The sequence below is a fragment of the Mercenaria mercenaria genome, chromosome 15 (assembly GCF_021730395.1).
Source record: "Mercenaria mercenaria strain notata chromosome 15, MADL_Memer_1, whole genome shotgun sequence".
Classification (NCBI taxonomy): Eukaryota; Metazoa; Mollusca; class Bivalvia; order Venerida; family Veneridae; genus Mercenaria; species Mercenaria mercenaria.
The window spans coordinates 12372160-12399926 of NC_069375.1; the positions used below are offsets into that span (position 1 = coordinate 12372160).

The 27767-nt window shown below is 33.2% G+C and overlaps 1 protein-coding gene across 14 annotated transcripts in view; it reads right to left on the reverse strand.

Annotated features, from left to right (window-relative positions):
• The window catches only part of LOC123546888 (voltage-dependent calcium channel type A subunit alpha-1-like), a 363448-nt gene that overhangs the window by 146432 nt on the left and 189249 nt on the right, over window positions 1-27767 (reverse strand). For all 14 annotated transcript variants that reach the window (XM_053524572.1, XM_053524565.1, XM_053524561.1 and 11 more), the window contains exon 2: window positions 20446-20698. In XM_053524572.1, coding sequence (XP_053380547.1) covers window positions 20446-20698 — 253 coding nt within the window. The remainder of the gene's footprint in view (window positions 1-20445; window positions 20699-27767) is intronic.

Consider the following 27767-nt stretch of genomic DNA (forward strand, 5'->3'; position numbering starts at 1 on the left):
TCTACATCAATGAACGGCCATGATTTAAATGTATGAGGCTAAGGAGGTCCCTTACAGACGAGCAGGTGTGGGAAAATATACACTGTGTAACGTTTTGCCTTTTTTCTTGTGAAAGCAGTAAAACATGCTCATATAGGATAAAGATTTCCAAATACGTCCATTATTTCATTTAAAGCATCTATAATACCGTTTACACAACGAATCTAGAATGACCAACATTAGTATTTATGAAGCACTTCATGGATTTATTGATATTTATAAAAGTGAGTAATTAAGCCTAGCCTAAGAAGTGACATGAACATCGTCATAAAGTATGAAATATGGAACAGAGAAACCATAAAGTGACTAGCGATTTACATTATTCATGAAATTTTAGCCGTTAACTGCCTGATACACGAGATTTGATTGAAAGGATTGCTGATTACTGCACCTTACTTTTCTGTATTGAATAAAATACAGGGACCGGTGTCAGGTTCCTTGTTAAGTGAAATATGCACTAAGACACATATCAATGATGAACAGCTTTGTGAAACTATATTTATACTCAGATAAGTATCAAAGAAGAATTTCTTGGTAAACCAAAACAATTTCTTGGTAAACCAAAACATGTATCAATAAGGATTGGTAAACATAGACATGTATCAGCGAGGACCGTTTGGCAAATAAAGACATGTTTTATAAAAATAATGTCTTGGTTAACTCAGAAATATATTACTAAAGAACTGTTTGGTAAATAACTCAAGTATGTATCAATGAGGAACGATCTGGTAAACTCAGACATGTATAAGTGAGGAATGTTTTGGTAAACTTAGACATGTATAAATGAGGAATGTTTTGGTAAACTTAGACATGTATATAAATGAGGAATAGTTTGATAAACTTAGACATGTATAAATGAGGAAGGTTTGGTAAACTTAGACATGTATAAATGAGGAATGGTTTGGTAAACTTAAGACATGTATAAATGAGGAATGTTTTGGTAAACTTAGACATGTATAAATGAGGAATGGTGTGATAAACTTAGACATGTGTAAATGAGGAATGGTTTGGTAAACTTAGAAATGTGTAAATGAGGAATGGTTTGGTAAACTTAGACATGTATAAATGAGGAATGGTTTGGTAGACTTAGAAATGTATAACTGAGGAATGGTTTGGTAAACTTAGAAATGTGTAAATGAGGAATGGTTTGGTAAACTTAGAAATGTATAAATGAGGAATGTTTTGGTAAACTTAGACATGTATAAATGAGGAATGGTTTGGTAGACTTAGAAATGTATAACTGAGGAATGGTTTGGTAAACTTAGACATGTATAAATGAGGAATGGTTTGGTAAACTTAGACATGTATAAATGAAGGATGGATTGGTAAACTTAAACATGTATAAATGAGGAATGGTTTGATAAACTTAGACATGTATAAGTGAGGAATGTTTTGATAAAGTTAGACATGTATAAATGAGGAATGGTTTGGTAAACTTAAACATGTATAAATGAGGAATAGTTTGATAAACTTAGACATGTATAAATGAGAAATGTTTCCGTAAACGTAGACATGTATAAATGAGGAATGGTTTGGTAAACTTAGACATGTATAAATGAGGAATGGTTTGGTAAATTTAGACATGTATAAGTGAGGAATGTTTTGTTAAACTTAGATATGTATAAATGAGGAATAGATTGGTAAACTTAGACATGTATAAATGAGGAATGGTTTGGTAAACTTAAACATGTATAAATCAGGATTGTTTTGATAAACTTAGACATGTATAAATGAGGAATGGTCTGGTAAACGTGGACATGTATAAATGAGGAATAATGTGGTAAACTTAGACATGTATCAGCGAGGAAACTTTTGGTAAACTTAGACACCAAGCAAACTTGAAGGAGGCAACGTAACTGTAAAAACATAATGTTTATTTAGTTTAAAAACTAAGTTATACATAAATGCTAAATTTTCATTTTTAAACATCACATTAGAAGATCGCCTAATGTCACTCTAGATTCTAGTTGATCTGAATGTTTATTTTTAAATTCTTATTATCAAACAGAACATTCGATGCATTCCTAGCGCAACAAAACACACATTTAGATATTTAGCTAGAGCTCACTTAGCAGGAAATCTTTGGTGCAGACTACAGTGCCAGCGATCCGGGTTCGATTCCTAGTTGTGGCTGATATCCCGACTACTCTTCAGTGCTAGGTGATTTACTTTAACTCTACCTTCACCTTTCTTTTACTTAGTAACAGTAATCAGAGCTAATACAGCATAACTCAACGCATTTATGCTTATAAAACGCCAATTATTGATTCCTTTAAGTTCCAACTTACTCTATTCTCCCTACGTGTCTTAATGTACTTTTACTTGAGTAATAAAATAAACGCAGCCTAGTCGGTGTCGTCGCGCTATCAACAATATCTTTATAGCACTCCCTTGAGAGGGAGCACTTTTATTACTTCTGTTAAAAAGATTCCGATTGAAAAGTGTTCTTATCAGACACTCATAATATTGTTCTTATTTTCGATGCCTCGGAGACACACTTACATGTCTTCTCTAGGCGGTAGTAAAGATTAATTGTTTTGCTGGAAGATTGTCATAAGAAGCATCCTTACAAAACGCTCGGACCAAACAGACAACGTCATGGATAGACGCATGGCCCGAACACACAAAGACATGGGCACATGGTCCAAACACCCACCCACGCATGAAAGTATGGACCAAATACACATACGTATGGACGCATGTACCAAACACACATATGCATGGATGCATGGACCAAACACACAAACGCATGAACGAAACAAAAACACATGGACTAAACACAATAAACGCTTGGACCAAATACAAAAATGCAGTGACAAAAGACAAACATACATGGACCGAACACAAAAACATCTAACATTATGGTGTAGGTATTTAGTAAATCTTGTAAAGTTAATGCATGATTCTTTAGAAATACGAAAATCTATAGATATGTTATCATGATTAGCTAACACAAAATAATTCAAATGAATTCTAGTAATTAACCTTTAGCCGGCTGGCGGCAAGTGATTCTGCCTTTGCGACCAGTGCAGACCAAGATCAGAATGCACATCTGTGCAGTATGATCAAGGTCTGCACTGTTCATTTTTCTGTCAGTAAATTTTCAGTGAACACCCCTTCGTATGATAAATGGTATTGCCCAAACTAAATGACGAATTGGTCCATTTTAGAGATTTAGCAGAAGGGTTAAAGACAACGTGATCATTCGGATAGAAAAAAAAACTAATAAAGTTTTGACGTCTGGAGATTTTTTTTTAATGTGTTACACTAATATGACAGTACTGTGTGCTACTGATGCGCGGAAAACTTTAATAGCTTCAAATATAATAGTCACAACTAAACCTGCAATGACGTCAAAATATGATGGTCTATATAAAAAAAGTAAATTCGGCGAAAATGACGGCTCATAATGTTAAATGCCAACAAGCTAAAATATCAAGAAGTATAATGTTCAGTGCTTACATGCCAGTAATTCTAAAACAATCGTCAAATTGGATTGACATTCCGCAATGACACAAAACACTTTACAGAACGGCAAAACATCACATGTAGCAAATACCCATATGATCAGAAATTGTACGCTTCCGGAAGATGACAAATGACACGCAATTACAGGAGTATGTCGCGTAATACACAATTCAATTAATAACGGCATGCTTCATCTATTATTTATAAATAACAAAATAACTTTTTTGATGGGGAACATTAATGGCCGTCCTCGCTATTCAAACGTAATTAATTACAGAATTACTCTTTACTGATATTTCAATCTCTCAATACATTCATTTTATGTTTTTCGTACAGTACCGTGCTAAAACACAGCCTACAAATCAATTTTCCACACAGACGTACATGTTTTTTCCTACTTGTGCAAGCAATATTTTTACAAGATTCATGACATTTTGATATGAGCTCATACTTTCCCCTCACCACGTTATTAACTCTTACCCTGCTAGATTTCTATAAAGAGTTTGTCCATCTTTCAATTTGGACAGTACCATTAACAGTTAAAGGGGGTGCTTACCAAAAAGATACTGACTGAATGGCGAACAGTGCAGACCATGATCAGACTGCACAGATGTGTAGACTGATCTTTGTCTGCACAGGTCGCAAATCACTCGCCACCAGCAGGCTGAACGTTACGATAGTTGATATTCTTATCAAAGCAATACGTATGGGTATGTATTTAAAACTGATAAACGTTTGAACGACGTTTAAGTAATATCAATATGATACTTTTGACAGTGACAAAAATGAAAATAATGACTGAAATATCTATACATTCAATCACAGTATTTGAATGCAACGTCAAATAAATCTGAAGATTGAGTTATTAAGTAGTAGTATTTGTTTAAAGATGTCCAATAGCCATTTTTCATTAAAATATTTTATTTTTAGAGATTTACATTAAAATGTATACAATCCTCATCAAAATGCATTTAACTTAACTAAATATATAAATTAATTTTTCATATAGAGCTGCATTCCTAATTACATATCACGCAGTCACAGATGATTGTTAAAAAAATTGTTTTTCTTTTCAGTGGTAGTACACATTATACTGTGTTATCTTTTTAAATTACATGTATACAGTGAGTACTTTTCTAAACCTAATGCTTAATACTGTTTATACACATGGACGAAATAATTTTATGTTTACATAAACTATATGAAGTATTAGTTCATGTCTTTAAACATGACATTTGGATGTAATAATGAAATGTGACTTTGGGCAATTTATAGCATAATGCGACTGTTTTATCGAGGTCAGAAATACATATTGTCTGGTAGAATAACTGTATATCAACATAACACTTTAGAAAAAAAAACTCAATTATATCGACGATAATGCCATAAACGGTAAAATAAATGGAGATGCTACAGTATCATTCTTTCTGACTAAAATATTCCGCATAAACTGCTGAGTTTTAAGCACTGGAATACATCATATCTGACAAGATGGCCACTAGAGATTAGCAGATTATTTCTCTCATGGAATCATTTCGAATTACTATCAAACTTCGGGCTTCTAGACTTCAAAGCAAGAACAAATTAGACCAGACAGTGGTAATGTTTTTTCCAAATTATTACGTTACATGTGCACTTTTGCTAAATACATTACGTCTAAAAACTGTCAACATGACTTACCATATATAATGCAAATGCAAATGCATAGCAATTCATGTAAAAGTATATTCTACGCATTATTTCAGCGCTAACCCTCTTCAAAAACTGATATATAAATTAAACACCATGCAAAGTCGCCTAGTCCAAGATTATGCTAAAAAAATGTAATCATGATTTTGTCATAACCTAGTGGAAATTACGGTCATGGTCAAGTTATAACCTAGAAGAAGATTATCGTCAAGAATTTTGTCATAACGTAGAAGAATTACTATAATCATTTCCTAGGTGATGCCAAAATGATTATATTCTTCTAATAGGTGTTTCAAATCAATACTATAATATTCTACATAATTTATGTCAAAACCATGACTATAAACTTCTACTCAGTTATGACAAAATGATGTCCATAGCCTTCTGATAGGTAATGAAAAAGTCGTAAACATGCTCTCTTTCTTGGTTATAATCGTGACCGTACTCTTCTTCAAAGTAATGACACAATATTGGTCGTAATTTTCTACTAGGTTATGACATAATCGTAAACATACCCTCCTTCTTGGTTATAATCGTGACCGTACACTTCTTCAAGGTAATGACAAAATATTGATCATAGCCTTCTACTAGGTTAGATAGAATCGTAAACATACTCTCCTTGGTTATGACAAAATCGTTACCATAATCTTCTTTCAGGTTATGACAAAATCGTGACCATCTTCTGTATAGTAAAGTAGAGGACTATTGTCATACCATTTTGTCACATCATATTAGGGTTATGGTCATGATTTTAGTAAAACTCCAGAAATTACGTATGAGTATATCTGCTGACAATACATATGATTTAATAGGATATCATTTAGCATTTAGGTAAAGTTATAAGTTAAAGGGCATAAATTAAGAAATTATTAGTTAACTGATTTTTTAACAAAACATTTCATTGAAAAACATTGGCTGGTCAGAAAAGGCTAGAGCCAAATTTGATCATTAGTAGGTTTTTTGAAGCGGACTGAGTCTCTGTTTCTGTATCGCTTAAAGATATCCATTGTGCATTTTTCTCTAAAATGTTTCTGTATATTTCTACATACTAACTTTATTATACCGTGTTCACACTAGCAGATCTGTTTTATTTTTATCAGGCACTAATTGGCTATAATTGGTATTTGACATTTAAAACCCATCAAAATATAATCTAGTTTGCGTCCACACTAGGCAAAGAAATGTGGTTTAAATATATACATGCAATGTTGAAAGTTAACAAATATTTTGCAATAAGCAAACAAGGTAACAAAGAAGGAGGCTAACAGAAACAAGAAGGAGTCATCAATGTTTAAACTTCTGTGTTCATCTAAGAATTTCTGTTCATTCCATCTATTGTCCATTTTGAGCATCAGCATGACTCCATATCGCAATTTAATGTTTGTGTTTCATCAACACTCCAATTACTTTGCCAGCCATAGCATCAGTTGTTTGATACAAAAGAGAAACACATGGTATTCTTCTGCCAAAAGGTAAGATCTGTGGATTTGGGATTGTAAAACCAGTTATAAGTCACATTTGCGTTCACACTTGTAAAATAATGTAGTATTACTTTTTAATATGGTATTAAAACCACCTCCCGGGGTAGTTTTAATGCTACATTACAGAAACCACTTGACCTTTACATAATTCACGGTTTAAACCACATATAGTGTGGACGCAAACGAGTTTAAAAAATAAACCCAAGTTAATATAGGATTAAAACCGTAGTCTGAACACGGTATAAATGTCAAAATTCCTTATCATATGAATTAAAACTTCATAAAATATTTAAAAGCTAACTGCGTTTGTCGAGCTACATTTACAATGTAATGTCATGTATAACATTCATCTGTTAAAAAATCTCTCAGTTTCTAGTGGTAGTACACATTTATACTGTGCTTAACTATAAATGTATTAGGTGTGTACTATTTTAAACTTAATACACAACTCTGTTTATGCACACAAGCATGTTATTTCTGTTTACAAATATTCTATGAAGTAATTATCCATATTTTCAAATATGACGATGGGTCTAATATACTTTCAAGAACATCTATGTAAACAAATAGATGTGTGATGGTCGAACTTCTTTTATCCTAGTTTAGCAAAGTTTAAATTCAAATATTTTATATGAAAATATCTGAAATTCATATCTTGTAACAAATTATGAAAATTTTTTTTCTTGTGTAAGGCCGACTCTTTCATTACTCTTACTGCTAACCGAGTAAATTAATTTGATACCTGAACGAAGGACTTGGACTCTGGCACACTGCATGTTACAAATATTCCACACTTTCGATTTTCCATGCAAGTTAACATCTCGTTTCTAATCGATATTTTTGTCAGTTCAACTCAGCAGTTTGCTCGTGTTGGCATACAATTTAACACCGGCTTTATAACCCATGGGACAAAGTTCAACCGCGGCAATGATTAATTTATTGAACATTGTTCCTGTACATGGATGATATCGTCTAGATAGTTTGGGAAAGCTAATTTCTCTTAAGGTAAATGATAACTGACTTGCTTTTTGTGGGGAACAATACAGCAAAACTTGCTTTAAAGGATAATGCTTAGGAGAGAAAAAAGTAGTCCCTTTTTGCAGACGTTTTCCTAATTCGCAGGTCAAAAAAGCAAACCTGTATTATAGACCATGATCACCATTTCTTCATTTACATATGTTTGTTGTTTGCAGGTTGTTATATCTGGCAAGTTTTTATCATATCTCAATATCAAACCATAACACTGACACTCTATGGCATTTTTAAGAAATCAAAGCGTGTACCAGAACTATATGAAATCATAGTTTTTGTCAAGCAATACTGAATTTTATTTTATGCATTTCAATGAAATACTGAAATTTATCAGCGAAATAAAACTTATATTTTCACTGTTTCAAACAGTGAAAATATCATTTTTATTTTTCACTGGTACGGAACTTCACTTGAATGCGAAAAAATATGAACTATGAATAATAGAAAATTCCATGAAAAATATATATACTTCAGTAAATATATAGATGTACATAAATATTAACAGGATCATAAAGATATATACGTTCCATCATTATAGAATCTAAAAGAAGTCTGGAATCGTCATAGAAAAATTTAACTGTTATACATCATAGATATCGTGACGTCATGAAATTATGACGTGATAGTGCGATGCACGTGACGCTGCGCGGGTAAAATGGATATAATTTGTTTAAAACCATTGAAAATACATAAAATAAAAAGAAAATTTGTTTGTTTCAATGTAAGATCGAAATATATATTTCACTCGTGAACACCATAATTTATTTTTTCACTCGTGGCTGCGCCACTCGTGAAAATATTTAAGAAATCATATATCCCATCCAGTGATTTGTCACTGAATAAATCACTGTTTAGAGTTCAGATGCGAAGGAATCATATCACGAGGGCGCAGCCCGAGTGATATAATAATACGCATGTGAACAACAAACACTGATTTATTCAAGAGCAAATCACTAAATGAGATATATTATTTCGATTCTAACACGTTACCATGGAATTTTAAGTACATCCTTGACAACATTCATTAAAATTTTGCCAGTTTCCAATCGGTTTCTTTTCCAGCGCGCCGCTATGCCGTTTGATGCCATGACGTAATAATTGTGACGTCAGAACAGTGATTTGTTGTATAATAATTCACTGTTTTCTGCCTTCTTTGTTTAATAGGAAAATCAATCGGATCGTATTAGAATTAATTATAGTGTTCACTCGGTGAAATATATTTCGATCTTACACTGAAACAAACAAATATCCTCTATATATTAGTCATGTAAAACGATTCTGATAGTGTATTTGATGTATAGTTACTGTTGTAAATTGCAAATTTGATATATTTATCAACTATCCAGACATCCTGTGTTTTATCACATGTTTGACGTCGTGGTAGTGAAATTATGTAATGCTATCTAATAGCTTCGACGTTACCCGACGTTAGTCGAAATGACTTGGTCTAAAGCCAAACGTTTTATCAATTTTCTTCAACTCGTTTAATAAATTCAATTTGAAATGACACCCACGTAACATCCTTTATTTGACTGAATAAATACATGGACATTCCCTATAATAAGTGCCAACAAGCCAGTTGGTCTAGCCAGACGATGGTATCAATTTAGCAAATGTCTGAAGCTTTGTATGTGTATTTAGCAATTTCTGGTCTGCAAAACTTTGAGCTGTTGCCAAACAATTTATCTAATATTAAACCTCTAAACAGACTGTTATATTATTATTAATTTTTTTTGCCAAATCATCAATTTTGTCATGAGAACTTGCTAAGAAATGCCAAAATTTGCCAGTAATTCAATTTTGGCGTGTTAACTAAATTCTGAAAGTATTATCCATTGTTAGCGAATTTTTCCATCACGAAATAAAACAGAGTACACACTAAATGCATATAAAAACGCAAATCGTTCTTAATAAACAGCGTTATAATACAGTAACTGTTACTTGTATATTAAAGTCTCAGTTACATGGAAATTCAAGTTTAAAACATTCAATCAACAATAAACTGCATATATATGAAAAATAATACAGTCAGAAAAATATGAGAACCAGACCTGATCTACTTTAATAGATATTTGAAATTACCGACCCCTACCAAATTATACATCTAACATTAATGTTAGGCTAATGCCAGCCAAAAATAAGGATGATTATTTTCTCGCAACAAGTAGAATATGTTTGGTTAAATTGGTACATAATAAGCCATTTTAATCATTAAGCTTTAATTTTTGGCATAAGTTTTGTAAGAAACAAATATTCGAAGAAACATTTTTCAAAATGGTGGATATCCTGAAAATAAAACGCTCGTACACCCTTGAAGACAAACGTCATGAGAATTAATATTCATATGGATTACATGTCCGACTATTATTTTATATTCCTCGCCTAATTAAGTTTGGTTTTTCGTTTCCTTAGTCATGTAGCCGTACAATCTCTTTGAAAAGCTTTTAGTATCTTTGTGACAAAATAATGCCGGCGAGAAAAAATTAAGGTCAGTCGGATTAATAGAACCAGACAATTGCTCTGCTATTTGAGAAACATAGTCTGTATCAACAAAATGACCTAGTTTACAGGCAATATCCGGTTTTGAAATCTCTAGAGAAACGTTCTTTTTGCTGCCTCTGTTAATTTGTTTCCTGTTTAAATGTCAATTGTACAGATAACCAACTGAATACAAGGCCATTGTTTACGCGTGGTAACTGGGCGTCGAAGTTTCAGTATGACAGATGTGACCGAAGCAAAGGGCATTTTTTAAATGATAGCTTGCACATATATCAGTTTTGTTGGAAGAGGATAACATGACAAAAATAGGAGCGATGCCGGTATTGTATGATGCGCGCAGTCTCGAAATATCATCCTCGTTATAAATCAATAATTAATCAAAGAATAAAGACGACCTGAAAAAATCTGTGTTCTGGCTCACATTTGCAATGGTATAAAATTCTCTTATACATGCATGATCTGCAGAAATAAATATTTGCGTTTGTTCTGCTGTTTGTTAAAGTACTTTAAATTTGATATGTATGCCCCAGTGAGTTTGCATGATAGTACACGCATATTAAAACATAAGTCTGTTCATTCGTACATCTATTTCAAAGTTGTTATACGTTATATGTGAAGCCAGTTGGTACATTGGTATATATTCATACCCTACTCTTAAGCTCGATGTTCAGAATTCCCCATTATGTCTTACGGTCACTGAAAAAAAAACGTTTTAGCTTTGAGACCCTATCGGGGCAAAATTCTCAGGAAAACATCACGCTAGAGTATTGGAGGTCGACCATTTCGGGCTGAAGTCCTTCCAACTTGTAGGGATACACTGGAAGTATTATAGAGAATCTTCTCTTTCTTTGACACGTAATCAATCAATTCGTTATATAAATATTTTCCTTTTACTATTTATGAGGAACGTGTTTGCTACACGTTAATACGAAACTTCTAATATAACGAACATATTATGCTCGTCCCGAGGAGTTCTCTATAAGCAGAGTTTTGTCTGCTCATTTTAGACTACTTCTGACAGGGATTAATCCACAATGACATTTTTTTAAAGGAACTTGATGGTATTTCATGCCTATTGTACAAACAATAAGGAGGAAAAGCGCCTACGTTAAAGATTTCCTTTTTTTTGGACATTTTTCTTCATATAAAATTCAGCATTTTTTAAAAATTTAAACCATATTTTGATACTTTTGTAACTTAATTCTCTTCAAACTATCAAACACGCCTATTGAAATCCTATTTTGATTAAGCATGATTTCATGTCTGTCAGACTGATTTCTTTATATATATTATATTAAAAGTGTTCTACGTTTAAAGAGCGAATGCCACAATTTTCGCAGTGCATTAAACTTTCTGAATAGCAAAGTATACTTCATCTGAGGTTTGTCTTAGCGTGGTAGTCGTATTGTTTGAAATATTAAATTGTTTTCAGCTCTCTTATTTTGATTCTGATTTCTCTATCATATAATTAAGTCAGTCAATATTCATATTTTGATTATTCATTGAAATTTCGTCTTGTGTTTTTTCTCCATCGTAACGAGCAAGATATTCACAGTGTTACAAACTGAATCCGCGTAAAGTTAACATAATCAAAACAATAATAAGTATTTCATAATAAAGGCTGACATGTAATATGGCGCCAAACAGAACTTAAAAGTTTTATTTAACATCTCGGTTAAACGTCGAAATAAAATGAGAGATATGAAATCAAAACTTAAACCCCTTCTGGAATCACAAAGTTACAGAAAATTAATTGTTCAGACCCTTACGATCATGCAAGGATAAGGCTGTGGTTAAAATTCTTTTATATACAGGTTAACACAGAACTACACGAGACTAAATTAAAAATACTTCATAATAAATATTAAATAAATGTATCTTTCACCTTATTTGTTATCTACCGGAATAAATCTTCTATTAATTTGTTGCTTTGTATGCAGAACGCAATCAGAACACATGGCTTTGTTTTTCAATCAATAGCATTACTTGTATATTCATTCTAGTTTCCGATTTGATACTCTTTCATCCCGCGGGACAAGAATTGCCATGTATTTACAGAAAATGAATGGATCCAGATATTGGAAAATATATTAGGGTTATGCCGAAATATTTTCATCAAGTTTCGAGAGGATGATGCATGTTTTACATCTCCGGCATCAAGGCGCTAATGTTCTGCTGTTTTTGTTTCATATTTACGTCACAGTTAATAATACTTTCTTTTTGAATCAATGTCACAACCAGTAAAGGATTTGTCTTTATACAAGAAACAGATGTGAAGCCATTAAACATCGCAAAATTAACAACCGTTTCTATAAGTGCGCGCTACTTTTATGCTAATATATTTGATTTTCTGTCCCTTATGTCCGAACATAATAAAAGTACAGTTAAACATATTGCAAAATTCATATAATTTGCAGATGATTTTAGAAGTTAAATGATGTATACTATCATTTATACTTTTCTGACATTTTATCTTCTGTTTAATAAAGTTACTGTATTATTTTAAGTTCACAATTGTATATGCATGTACAATTTGTCTATATATACTTTTCAGGAGTTTAATGCTTAAAAATTGTTGTTGCCTTGTTTTGTAAGACTTTTTATTATGTCCAAACTGGCTCACTTTAGGCAATTATTTGTCAGCTTCATGAGTTTATCAGCGTATGTAGGCGAATCTTATTGTCAAAACGGTAACCGGCAGTGTTGCAAACAGACACATTTGATAGAAAACACGTAAAAACTTGATGAAAATAAAATTACTGTACATGTATGAATCATTTCTAGTTCTTTGATTCTATGGATTTCATTCAATGAACATTGACGCCAACCTAAGGGTGGTGATGGAAGAGACACAGTCAAATTCAGTGTGATACTATCTTTGCTTGGTTATTTTCTTGCTTGCAAAGGACCTTCTTAAGATTTTTATACATCTTAAAAATGTTGATAACGTTACTGACAGCGGATAGTTACGGCATGTTGATTGATTAGGGACAGGTCTATGTGTGTGTGTGTGTGTGTGTGTGTGTGTGTGTGTGTGTTCGGGTTTAACGTCTTTTCAACAATTTTTCAGTCATATATGCGACGGAGGTCTATGTAGTGTATGAAACATTTAACAATTCTGTTATAAAACAGCAACGTTGGAATAATTATGTTTTATCATTGATGGCTTCAAGTATGCCATCAAGAACCACTTACTAAGTCAAATGTATTTTTAACATTTAATTGTCAAGGTAATACAGTATTATCTGAATATTCCAATTGAATCCAATTGTTTTAAGCCTTCTGTATTAATTTTTACTACAGTCAGTCAGGGTGCTTTTTGTCTCTCCTTTTTCAAGTCAGCTATGACATAGTTTTAATGCAAACCTTATTTTGTTCTTATCCAGTCCAGTGTCATTATTACTTTTAAAAATTTCTATCTGTGATAATTGATATTTCATGACCCTCTATGTCACACCATCAGTTCCACAATGAAATTAATGGTTTTAATTCCTTTTTTCTGTTATCTTTGGTACTGACGTGCATGTCCTGTCTGTATATATAAGTTTTGAATAATGCAATATGATTTGTTATTTTAACCATAAATCTATCTATCTAGACTATTGCAGTCAAGTATTTGTGTGTGTATTTACATAATACTGAAATAATCTTTTACAATTTTCAGTAAAACTATAAATGCGCCAAAATCACACTCCAAAGATTGCCCTGAAGAGATACTTCGACAAAATACAAATTACGTCTGTCATTTGAAAGTCATTACATTGGTGTTAATGGTCCGCAAATTGTTAAATGTCAGCATTATCCAGTCGGTCTCCACTACTTATGCATCATTAAAATGCATGAGTATTGAACATAATTATTTTATTGACGTCATCCACTCCGCAATTTAAATTTATTTTACTGGAGAAAAAGTTAAGCGTGTATTTTTGGTTTCATCAGGGTCTTTTATCTATACACATCTATTTTCTAATGATGCATGGATGCTTTGGAATTTTGGTTGTCATGACAACACAAATAACATTTGTTTTGTAAAATGTGGTAGAATTTGATTTGTCTTTAGTTAGATAACTGATCTACAGTAGACTAATTTCGAGTTTCTGCATGAACGTAAGAAAACATTGATTTCCAGTAATTTATTATGCAATAATTATATCATGTCACTAATACAGGTTTTCACATGGAACTGCCCGTATATATGATCATTGATCTGTATTCTATCCAACAAATATATAATTTCAGATCGTTAGAATTGCATTGGCTCTTGTAATAGAATTTTAACTCTTAAAGTTTCTTAAAAAAACATTTTAGAGGAAACAGTTTTAGTCCCATGTCCATATAACCAGTAGAAAATGATACTGTTTCGAATAAGATACATCTCCACAGAATTGAAAGTTACATTCACCAGTTAAAGAGGTACAAATGCCTGTCTAAAAAAATATGAATTTAACTATACGCAACCTGCATTAAACAATTGGCATGTAGCACCAAATATTTGACATTTTGTATTGGACATTTAGCATGTAACATTTAATTTATAGCATTAAGAATGAAATATTTGGCAAATAGCATAATTATTTAGCGTTTAACATTAAATATTTAGCATTGAAGGATCGGTAGAAAAGAAAAAAACGACTTCTCGATGGATACTCATTAAACTTGGTCTGTAGCATCATTTTGAGGTCCTCTCCCAAGTAACGTCCAAATGGATGGGGACACTTGGTACCTTTTAGGGGACACTGCAGCTTACAATGAGAAAACATGTAAACAACTTCTACTCAGGAGCCGCATGACGGATCTTCATCAAACTTGATGTGCAGATTCAATATACTTAGTAAGGTTTTGTCTAAAACTTGTTCAAAAAGTGCTCTTTGAGAGGCCGTAAAAGCTAAAACTAGAAATTTCAACGTCTTCTTCTCATGAACCGCTTCGCTGATTTTCATTAAACTTAGTCTGTAGAATCTTAAGAAGCCCTTTGTTAAATTTCTTCAAATGACGACATTCTTCGTTGAACTTAATGTTTAGCATTTGTCAAATTTGTTAAAATGAGAGCACTTGATCTGTTTTATGTTGTTGTTTTTTCATATAATAAACGCTGCTGTTACTATTCATGATTCTGTGTATCATACATATATATATATAGTCAAGGTGAAATAGACAAAATTGGGTGAGCGACTTTTGGCCACTATGACTCTCCTGTTAGAAGTGACAAATTCTTGCAGATTTAAACATGGTGAATAATATTCAGACAATGTAAAACAGCACATGATAACTGGTATCATTTTAAACGGTTTAAAGAATGGTTAAGGTTCATTTTCAGTAATTGAGCCGCGCCATAAAAAAACCAACATTGTGGCTTTGCGACTAGCATGGATCCAGACCAGCCTGCGCATCCGCGCAGTCTGGTCAGGATCCATGCTGTTCGCAAACAGTTTCTGTAATTGCTAGAGATAGGCTTTGAAAGCGAACAGCATGGATCCTGACCAGACTGCGCGGATGCGCAGGCTGGTCTGTATCCATGCTGGTCGCAAAGCCACTATGTTGGTTTTCTCATGGCACAGCTCAATTTATGGCTTGTTAGTATACTATCAAGTACAGCATATTAAAATAGAAAGAAAAAAACCTTTATACAGCACCATAGTAACTGGAGTACTGATGTATTGTAACCTGATAGCTAGTCTGGTCAGAGGCTGTATGCTATTTTTAGACAGTACTTATTAGGCAGCTAAGCTTTTCAGCCATGTGTACATGTTTATTCATACCATGTTCCTATCCAGGATAATCGTTACAGTAACCTATTTTTGTGGTACCGTTTCTCCCACTGCTGTATTTATGCATCCACACCGAGCTAACAGACTTTCACCCTATCAACCAGCATGTTATAAATATTGGAATCATTAGCTAAATGCTTTCACGGATCAATACCGCTCTGTGTTTGGGGAAAATCAATTGTGACAGAACTCGCCTGACAAATGGAGATTGTTATTCTTTGTACAACATAAAGGGAGATAATTTGTCCATATTTAAAGTCAGTCTTTTAAGAGTTGCATTCCGTGTCGCTTTTGAAGAAGGGAGAACACTGCTCTTAGAGTGTCAATCTATAAGAAATACCAGTGACTTCCCAACATCAATTAGACCAGACACGAATGAATACTGGACAGTTAACAGTGCTTTAATTGTGAAAAAAGAACTTGTAAAAATGTATGTATTCTCACGGCTGTTTCATCAGATATTTGAAAAAGATTATGGCTGATAATAAATGAAATAAATTCAAATGTTTGCAAAATTTGAAATTCTTCTTTCTTGTCAACAAGACAAAACAACAAATCAAAGGCCTGAAGGGCCTGAGAGTCGGCTAATGATTGATGAACTGGTAGTATAGTCTACCAGTTTCAGTTTGGTTTTAGTTTTTTTTCCCCAACTGAACAGAGATTTTGTTACAATAGATGAAATGGACATTCAATCGATGCCTAGTAAAACTTTGATTGACATTATACAAGTATTTAAACCCAATATATTTCTCTAAAATTGAAGAGTGGTTCGCAAAAATAAAAATGTTGAAAGTACAAACTACAATTTGACAGGTGACACTAAGATACTGCCCATGACTATAAATATTTTTCCAGTAAACATTTGCCTCCGGCATTACCAAAACAGGCAATTATCGGCTGGTATATATTCGCACATGATAAAATTTGAATATGAAAATTTATATATTGAAATTTTATAGCGCGGATTGCCACATACAATTTGTAACGGATGGACGAAAGAACTGTTCAGATATTTTACAGATAAGGGGCCATGCAATAATCGTGTCACACGCTAGGTATTGTTCAATCATATTATAAGGGATGTGAATTTAAAGTATACTTACTTTTGCGTTTAAAGATATGTAAATGTTGCTGAGTGTCAATATATAGTGTCATGAATGTTTACACTGACAGGAAAATTGCGCATTCGAAACTAAGAGAAATTACTCGGACTAGCTACCAATTTCGGAAAAGATAACCAATATTAATAAATGCAGTTCTGTTTTAGTTAAAACCAACATTTATTCTATTTCAGACCTGTTAACCCCTTCAAAACCATGTCAGTAGTCCCCAAGTCTATGTACTTTCAATTATCCGTTTTGATTCATGTAGACAGACAGGCCCAGACTGGGCTGAAAAAATGTTTGAGCCATTTTTACGTGGTCGGTAGCAGGGTGGGTGTGGGGAGGGGTGTTCCTTCCCGCTTTGAACTGCAGTCAGATTTTGAAATGGGCATTGTGGCAGGTGGTAAAAGGGCAAATTTATCAAACTGTAAAGTGGCAATATGGGGGGAGGGTGTGGGAGGATACCCCCTCCTGCAAGTAGGGTTTGGGATATCACCACAAGGAAATTTTGAAAATGTAGACCCTTGATACAGCCTTTGGTGCGATTTCTAACTGAAAATTTTATGTTTCAATTTCTAAATATTACCTAGATTCTTTTTAGTATTACAATATTCAAAGTATGAATGACTGTCACTTCATATTTATACTTTCAGGTCATGCCTCAGCACTAGAATATAAGTCTGATATTGATTCTATGTATGTATTATAAAAATAAATTCTAGAATCATTTCTGTTACAATAATATCTATCATGTCTGTTACTTTAATGTTTAAATTTCATAACACAGCTCGATATTTACCCAAAATATTATATCCGGATATGATTATACTTTTTATACTGCCAAAATCTCCAGTTTCAACAATATGTTTTACAAATTGTGATGATATGAAGACAGTTTAGCAGCAATTGGCAGTATCTGACATTGAGAAGTTTACAGTGAAATTATTTAAATCATTTCATAAAAAAAAATTGTTTCGTTTCGTCAAAGCACTCTAACATAGACGATCTACTTTCGATTTCAAAAACTACAAGAAAATACAATTTAATGTTTCGCCGATTTGTTTATTTCTCTAAAAATAAGAAATAAAATCATTTTTAAAATCGGTAGTAATTAAACAAATCAGTAAGAGCTCTTTCTCGGGATAATTTATCCGCTTACTGACTGCAAAAATCAAGCCATGTGTCATCATGAAAAGCAGAATGGGTGACGGTTTCATTTTTTTGCGAACCTGAATCGTAAGCAAATTATCCAAACCAGTCAAAATTCCAGAAAGGTTACGATCTAGATTCTTTCTAGTATTACAATATCCAAAGTATGACTGTCACTTCATCTTTTTACTTTCAGATCATGCCTCAGGACTAGAATACGAGTCTGATATAGATTATATGTAGGTGTAATAAAAATAAATTCTAGAATCATTTCTGTTACAATAATATCTATCATGTATGTGACTTGAATGTTAAAATTTCATAACACAGCTCGATATTTACCCAAAATATTATATCCGGATACGATTACACTTTTCTCCAGTTTCAACAATATATTTTACAAACTGTGATGATACGAAGACATTTAGCAGCAATTGGCAGTATCTGACATTGAAGTTTACGGGTAAATTACCTCTTATTTAAATCTTTTCATAAAAAAGTTGTTTCGTTTCGTCAAAGCAGCCAAACATAGACGATCTACTTTCGATTTCAAAAACTACAAGAAAATACAATTTAATGTTTCGCCGATTTGTTTATTTCTCGAAAAATAAGATTTAATATCATTTTTAATATCAGTAGTAACTAAACAAACCAGTAAGAGTTTCTTCTTCCGATAATTTATCCGTTTACTGACTACAAAATTCAACCCACGCGAAGTCGTAGAAGCATTGTTATAAACAGGTCACACGTGTTCGCCATGAAGTGTCCAGAATGTAGTTAGGATTCATCCGCGAAGTCTCGCGGAAGAATTAACGTACTGCACATATCTTATTCGGGTCATTTAAAATGAAGCTGTCATAATTTAATTTCATCGATGTGGTAAACTTTTTGATAAGAGACATTCCAATGCTTTCAGAGGTACCCACTCAAAAAAATACCAGCAGTATGTTCTGGAAATTTATTTTGTCTTTCGCTGGATGTTACGCAAGCTTTGTAAGTCTGCGCAATTCATAAAATGCACAGCACAATAAATTTGTTATTTGCGCAATGATTTTAAAGATTATTTTTTGAAACGGACAGGGTAACAAATGGATAATTTGGCTAATAAGTTAATATGCAGTTTTTATTTGAATTTGTGAACATCATATTTGCTATTTTGTGACAAAAGGGCATAAAATTCGTCACCATAATCATATGCGCAAATGTATTACCAAATCCCGCGTGTGTAGTACATGTTAATGCAATTGAATTGTATCTTCTTTTTTTGTACTCTACTCTTATATCTTTTTGTACACTGACTAGTCACAAATATGTTTGTCTATATAAGTCACATGTACTCGTTTCTCCTTTTTAAAGTTTTTTTTCCCTAATGTAGTACATGTTAATGCAAATTAATTGCATCATTTTTACTCTTACATCTATCTATACATTGCCACTACATGTAATCACAAATGTGATTGCTTTTATAAGTACACATGTACTTGTACCTCATACTTATTTCAACTCTTTTTTTTTCTTTCCATTTTTTTGTAGCTATTATATTGTAAATTTATTATTTACCACACATGTACCTGATTAGTTGTCATTGTTGTAAATTAAATATGTAAATATTTGCATTAGGGAAGACCCGTTACTAATGTTGCGAGAACTTGTGGGTCGACCCTTTTGCCTATTATATGTACAATTGACGTAGTTATCTGTTTATATATGTATATATTGGCAATAAAATATGTTTAAACTACCAAATCCCGCAGAATCGTTATGCGTGTTTATGCTTAATGAGTTACCGCGGAAGAAAATACGTGGCTTTATTCGAGTATTGCACAATTACAAGTCATAAATATGACAGATTACATCGTATATTGGTCATAGCAAATAGGATTGACATAAATGAACTTCATTCGATCAATGAACTCTTTGAAATTAGAGACAATCCAATGGAACTACATCACTTCGCTGTGTTGTGAGGCCATTTAAGAATGAGAAATCGTGCGATAGCAAGGACTCGTCAAACGCTTGACAGCGTTTAGCCGACTCAAAAAAAACATAGTTCACAAACTTGTCAAAATACAGTTTTGGAAAAACCCATCCTGTATGTTAAGTTCATGCAGTTTCCTTATGTTTAAGGAAATACTACAAATTTTCGTAATCTTGTAGAATTTCAAATTGTGTCTGACATGCATGTACTAGTATATCAATTAAAAAAAGAGTACTTACTCGGGGTAGCGTTTAACTTCCTTGAGTCTCGTTTGAAGAATAGCACAAGATTTGAAGTCAGAAGTATCACAAGCCCGGCGCCGACTAGGCGGTGGTCGGGGCCCATTTTCATCTAATTCTCGTAGTTGTTCCATAGGGCTATACATCCCACCGCCACTCAGCGCCGAGACCGCAAGCGACGCTCGTCGCCGTTGGTGGCGACTTCCGGCCGCACCGATCATTGTCCGGGCTTTATACCGCAATCTTGCATTTGCTGAAAGTAGAAAAAAACTATTAGCAAGTGTTATCTTAATTTTTAAAAGACACAGTATTGAAAAGGCATATTCTTGGCTTTATGTACGTTCCCGTACACAATAGTCAACCATCAATTATATACTGCATTCTGAAAGAAAATGTAAAATAAAAAAGTAAAATGTACAAGTGAAACTGTTTGACTTAACGTCTATTGGAACAACAGACTATATAGCTATTAAGTACTACTCTAGCATAGTGAAATGCTGTTTTCGTTTAAAGTATGAACTATTCATATCTGAGCATGCCCTCTATCGAAATATTGTCGTTTTAACTTGACGACTATGAATTTGGAAAGTGCGTTTCAACGTAACGGTTTAAGCTTTGGCACTCAGACTGACACACTCGCAGATGTGCGTGTCTGTATTTAATAAATCATGTGATACCATCAGGATGTATTCTTTTTTACGACCCATGTATGTTCCCTGCAAATTGAAAATGGCGAGAACAGTCTGACCTTTGGTCGAAATGCCCATCTTTTATCATTTCAGTAGACAGGTTTCATTGAAAAGTAATAATATTTATAGATACTATTTGAGCCGCACCATGAGAAAACCGACATAGTGCGTTTGCGACCAGCATGGATCCAGACCAGCCTGCGCATCCGCACAGTATGGTCAGGATCCATGCTGTTCGCTAACGGTTTCTTTAATTGCAATAGGCTTTGAAAGCGAACAGCATGGATCCTGACCAGACTGCGTGGGTGCGCAGGCAGGTCCGGATCCATGCTGGTCGCAAAAGCACTATGTTGGTTTTCTCGTGGCGCGGCTCATATATAGAAACTATTTTATTGATGTAACAAAATAAACTTTCGTGTCTTATTGGTGTTGTATAAGAAGCAATAGGCCGTAACCGGATCATTAATAATAGAATTACGTTCTTAACCTGTCTATGCCTTATTTCCAGAAACATTCAATTTTGTAATGTACATCCTATAAACCTTATCTTACATATAGCAATATCTCTCCATGGAAACGAAGAAAGCTATTCATGTATTGAATGTCAAATATATTAAATTAATGCCAGGTATATTAAAAGCCAAAACAATATTGAAGGTGTCCATTTTCCTTAAATAATGTAATAACGTGACGACAAATTGATTTTAATCTTGTCTCACAATGACAGTTAAGAACAATCAAACGTCTGGTGTTCCAAGAATAGAAGCGCGCATTGTAAGCATATATCGCAGATTCTATATAAGAATGCCACAATAGAATGCAATGTAGATAATAACATGAATGCCTTTATAATAGGTCTACTTTTATTACCCAAAAGTATGCTGCATTATTCATTGAATTATAATAATAATAGGTGAACATTAAAACATCGTTGTATTACAGATATCAGCCTTCTTGCATTTAAGGGACACCTATATTCTTCTAACTTTTTGTGAGTGATTAATGCAGTAGATAAGTGTATGTGTTAAAGAAGAGCAGCAAGGCCTGTGGGTGCAATCGCTTGTCTGCAAGTGCTGTATAATGTGTTATAGTTCAGATTTTTTAAGTGCAAAAAGGCCCATAATTCTAACAAAATGCACATCTGAGTTATGGTCCTTGGTCTACATAGCCATCTAATGACGATAAACACTTGTGCGAAGTTTCAAAGCTGTTGCTCTTATTGTTTCTGAGAAAATGTAGACCTAAACAAATATTTTAACCAACGCTGACGCCGACGATCAAATAACGACAAATACTCGTAGATTTGTTTTTCAAAAAATAGAATAAAATGAAATAAGACTGTCTTATGTTGAGAAGGACTGATATGACTGGTTAAACGCCGTTCTATTGAGTCCGAGATACAATATGCTGGGTGAAAATCACAACGTGTCCAGTTATTGAAGTGTTATGTTGTGTGCTGAACATATTTTCTTCAGTCAAGTCAATGTATTGTTGGCTGCTAACGTCATTATGTTCAGTTCTCGAAAGAAACAGGCATGTGGTAACAAAATTATTTTCAGTTAAAAAGATGCACTGTGGGGTGTTACATTATTATGTACAGTTAATAATCATATGCTGTTTGGTTCTAAACTCATGATGTTCAACTAGGAGAATAAACAGTTGAGTGGTACTATCATTATGTTTAGCTAAGACAGTGTATTATTGAGTTGTACTCACATTACTTTCGGCTGCAATGATATGCTCTTGGGTTTATTAATTATGTTCGGTCGTGAAAAAGAACTATTAAATGGTACTCTCATTATGTTGTGTGCTGACTATATTTTCTTCAGTCAAGTCAATGTGTTGTTCGATGTAAAGGTCATAATGGCAGTCTAGGCGTTCCATAGGCATGACCGGCTAACTAAGCTGTGCTTTGCGAAAATACAGACTAGTTCATTAACGTGCCGGGTGTGTAGCACCGTTGATTGAAACGCAGATTGATTTGTAGACAGATATATTTGCTTTAAAATGTGAATGAATAGACTACTGTGTTTCCCTCGTACTCAAACTAAACTCTGGTACTATCACAGCAACTGATCATGAATCGCCTTTTTTTCTAAATGACGCAGGGAATTGCCACAAAGTGATAAACTACTTTGTTTCTAAGCAACACCTGAGATTTTTTTCAAACATTTCCAGCCTAGTAATGGATCGTAATGGTCAATATTTTCATAATACAGAAGATAATGGTAAAACTGATGAGAGTGATTGGTGTCTTTCTTTACTGAGGTTAAATGTAAGGTGCATCTCTAAATTATTTTTGAATTTTACACTTCATAGATATTGACACGTAATGACCTTTAGTATTGACGACATAACATGATTGCATCAAGGCATATACAGGTTTTGATACCAGGACCTATTAAAGCTTTAACTCAATTATCAACTAATTTAGTAGTATGCAAGTTAGTAAATTAGTCAATGCTAATCTTATTTAATCGTTTGCATCAAAACATTTAATTTTTTAGTCGATTAATCAATGCTAAACCTATCTAGCCGTTTGCATAAATACATATTAAGTTTTTAGTCAGTCACTGGTGTACTTATTAAGTCATTATTACATATTACGTTCTTAATCAATTAGTCAGTGCGCAACTAATTTAGCTGTTTGCATAAACACATGTAATGTTCATAGTCAATTTGTTGATTTTCAACTAATTTAGTCGTTTGCATCAATATACTGTTCTTCGTCAATCAGTCAATGTTCAATTTTTAAGTCTCACTACATGACTAGCTGAAAAATGTCTCTCTAGATTATTGTATGTTATTGCTACATTCAATGCAATTATGAATGATTTCAATACATTCATCAAGCGCAAATAAAAGTTCTAATTCAATCATATCATTTATCCGTAATCAATAAATAAATCAAAGCTCAATTTCCTCCACCGTCAAATGCTTTCATTTCTTTCTGGACATCAAAGACAATAGATTGCTGCAAGAGTGAACTCGACAGAAGGTATCTCTATTGTAATATTCCAAATGTCATCTAATTGTAACAGGGTCGGGGATCCATAGAACGGGTCGATATTTGTTGGAAAGATTCTAGTTGTTCCTGCTGCGCATAAAACCTGAGTACGTGCAAGTACGTCTAAGGTGATATTTTCTAGAAGTAATATAGCAGAGAAAATTATTTTACTAAGAAAAAAAAAGCACAAGTATTTTATATAGCTTTTGTTTAGAAGTCAATAATCTCATTTTGTCTACAATATAAAGAAACTGTAACAGACGATTAATCGTGAAAGAGTCAGAGAGCAATTATATGGGTCAATAACGATTTGAAATAATCTACTTATTCCTGAGGTTTACAGACTTGAGTTTGAGTAAGAGTGTTTGAAGAGATACTTTGTAGAAAATATACATCCACATTACCAATGGCTTTTCTTTTGCATTTTTCGTAAATAATCGATTTCACCTTTACTAAGTTGAAACTTAGCAAAATTACAGCTAAGCTAACCTAATTAAGAGAATACATTCATTTGAAGAAACTTCTGGATTTATTTCCAATGTTACAAAACATGGAGCCTGAAGTAAGATAATCACAGTTTTGCAACAATTATTGTAGACTTGTATTTTTCAAACTCTCGAAATACCATCTCATTACATCATCCGCTACTGTTGTATTAATTTTATACAAGCTTATGCACTTCAAGACATATACATCTAAAACGAAGGAGGGTGTCATTTTTGTAGTTGTTTGTCAGGGTAGACATTTTCACTTTTTTCTATATTCTATTGTTTCTCAACTATGGAAGCCAGACTAACAATTGTGGGTCACATACCAATATCATTTATAGGAAACAAACCATGGCCATTCAGTAAATAAGGATATTCATATCATCATTTTATTTCCTACTGAATATAAACGTATTTACACAATATAGACTGAAATACCAATGCCTGATTAGAGATATTTTTGCTCTACAGTATTTTTGTCTCCCAAAGGGATGTTATAATGTCCAATGATTAATACTCCTATAATAGCAATGTTCCTTCTTGATAGGTGATAAGCTTTTTTTTTAATCTACTTACCTGATTACGTCATTCTGACAGTTTTTTAGAATATCAATTTTTCAAAGACTTATATTCACATCAAGAACTATAGTTTATCTACAGAAAAAAGTAACAAAAGGGTGCTAGCTTCTATAATATAAGAAAGTTACGTTTTATGAACTCGGACCCTCTTAATTAATCCCTTCACTTTTCGGGAAATGAATTTTTAAGTTACCATTCCTTTATAGCATGCGACAGAATGCTACAATTACATACTAAAATGCCATGTAGTAAAGGAATTAGCGATACTTTTGAAAAAGAGAACGGGGAAAGAAGATTAGGGTTCTTTATGTTTGGAATGCTCATGATAGAATCAGACCTGTGTGCACTTATATCTGATCTGGTGGTGATCAACATATCAAGTGTACTAAAGTTCATGCTAAATCCATGTCTATTCAGAAGGACTATATTTTAAGAAAATGAGTTACTATGTTTTTTCATACATCTTGTTGGATAAAACAGCTTACCTGTTTCATAAAACTGTCATTGAGACAAAAAGGGATAACATTTACCCCTTAAAATGACCTTGAAGCCGGCAATGTTCTTCTCTAGACAACGAAGTGTCAATATTTCAGAAGGAGAAACTATACTTTTAACATAACCGAAAACTGTTTCAAATGCTATAAGTCTGGAACTGTTTCTTAAAATAAAATTCAAACTTGTACTCAGCAATACTGCACTATTTTGTAAGTAGGACATTTAGTTTTATCTGGCCTTAAGATGCTACCTTTGAAATGAATGCCTGTGGTACATATACATGTACCAATACTTCATATATATTTGTTAAACGCACATCAATCATATTTATCAGTAATCAATAAATACACTAAAGCTCAATTTCCTCCCATGTCAAATGCATTCATTTTCCTCTAGACACCAAAGACAATTATATCGTATATAGAGTGAGCACGAAGGTATATTTCATAACATAAAAAATTATTTCAAATGCCGTCTTACTGCCGTATGGTCAGCGAGCCGCAGATCTGTCGTCACGTTGAGGAATTATTTTAGCTTTTCCTGAAGTTATAAAACTTGAGTCTGAGTAAACATGTTTGAAGTGATACTCTGATAAATTAAAACAATACAGCAGTGAACCTTGTTTTACCATTACAGGAAACATGTGCAAAAATAGTAATTTCATTTGAATTACTCCATATTTACAGTCCCTGAACTCGGCGTGTCTTCCAGTAAACAATCCGTAACAAATATACAGGCATGCTGGGCGAATGAAAACCGTTTCATGGAAACATTTTAAGGAATGCTAATAAACAAGTCTTTACGATAAATTATGCATAGAGCACAATAAATGCTTTATCTTTCTGACAAAAAATTATTCCCAGAAAGATGGGCACATTCTAGTACAGTATCCTTAAATTTCCTTGCCATATTTGAAAGCATCTATTCGTTTCTAGGTTGCTTATGTCTACAATTCAAATTCATTGTAAATATAAAGTAAACTAAAACTTTTAAATGGCTATATCCTCGAATGTTTCTGACTTAAAGTGCGGAAGAATACAACTGAATATGCAAGAGAAGTTTCAAATCTGCCCGATTTAAAATCATTTTACAAACACTTTTAAGTATCGTTTGTATCATCCAGACAAGCCAGGAACAATTACTACTATTGAAATGTCAGACTCTTTCAGACAGGTCCATTTGACAAGGTAATTGAAAATGGTCACAATTGAATTATATTTGACTGATCGCTCAGTGACATGTTTTTGAGTGACAGCCATATTGGTTGCCTCTAACAACAGTTTAACGTTTGAAATGAAACAGGGAATACAAATCAGGGGAGAAAATGATATAAAGCCTAGTTGTAGGATACAAATCAGGAGAGAGCAAACGTTAAGGAGACATAATGTGACCTATGTGACTTTTGTTTACGACTTTTAGGAAGATTTAAAAGAAATATAATGTATTCATTTTGTGTTAAAACATAAAGCTCTGAATAAAAGTACAGGAAATGACAGATTTCTCATACATCAAAAGCTTTTATTTCTTTCTGGACATCAAAGGCAATTATACCATTGAAATAGTGAGGCCGACATCCGGTATCTGTTATGTAATATTGCAAATATCTTCTGATTGAAGCAGGTTAAGAGGTCCATAGAACAAGTCGATAATTGTTGGAAAGAATCTAGCTGCTCCTGCGGTTTATAAACTTGTATTTGAGATGATATTGTCTAGAAATAGTGTAGTAGAGAAACATGCTAAAAATGTAAGTGAAACTACAAACGCACAACCAATTTAAGATGTACATTCTGATACATAAGAGTAAAACCATTTCCGAAATCTAAAAGGGTTTTGAGAAATTATCGTCTGCACTGTAATAATTAAACGGTTAAATGCAGCGGAACGTTCCAACAAGCATAAAGTGGAGAAGATCATAAACTTACTACGTGTCTCTAGTCAAACATAATGGCAAACATACTCCTCTTCTAGCAATCTAGTAATTTACCTTCCAACAAGCATTGGGCAGAGAAGAGATGACGATATACGTATTATATATCTCTAGTCAAACATCATATTAGACCAAAC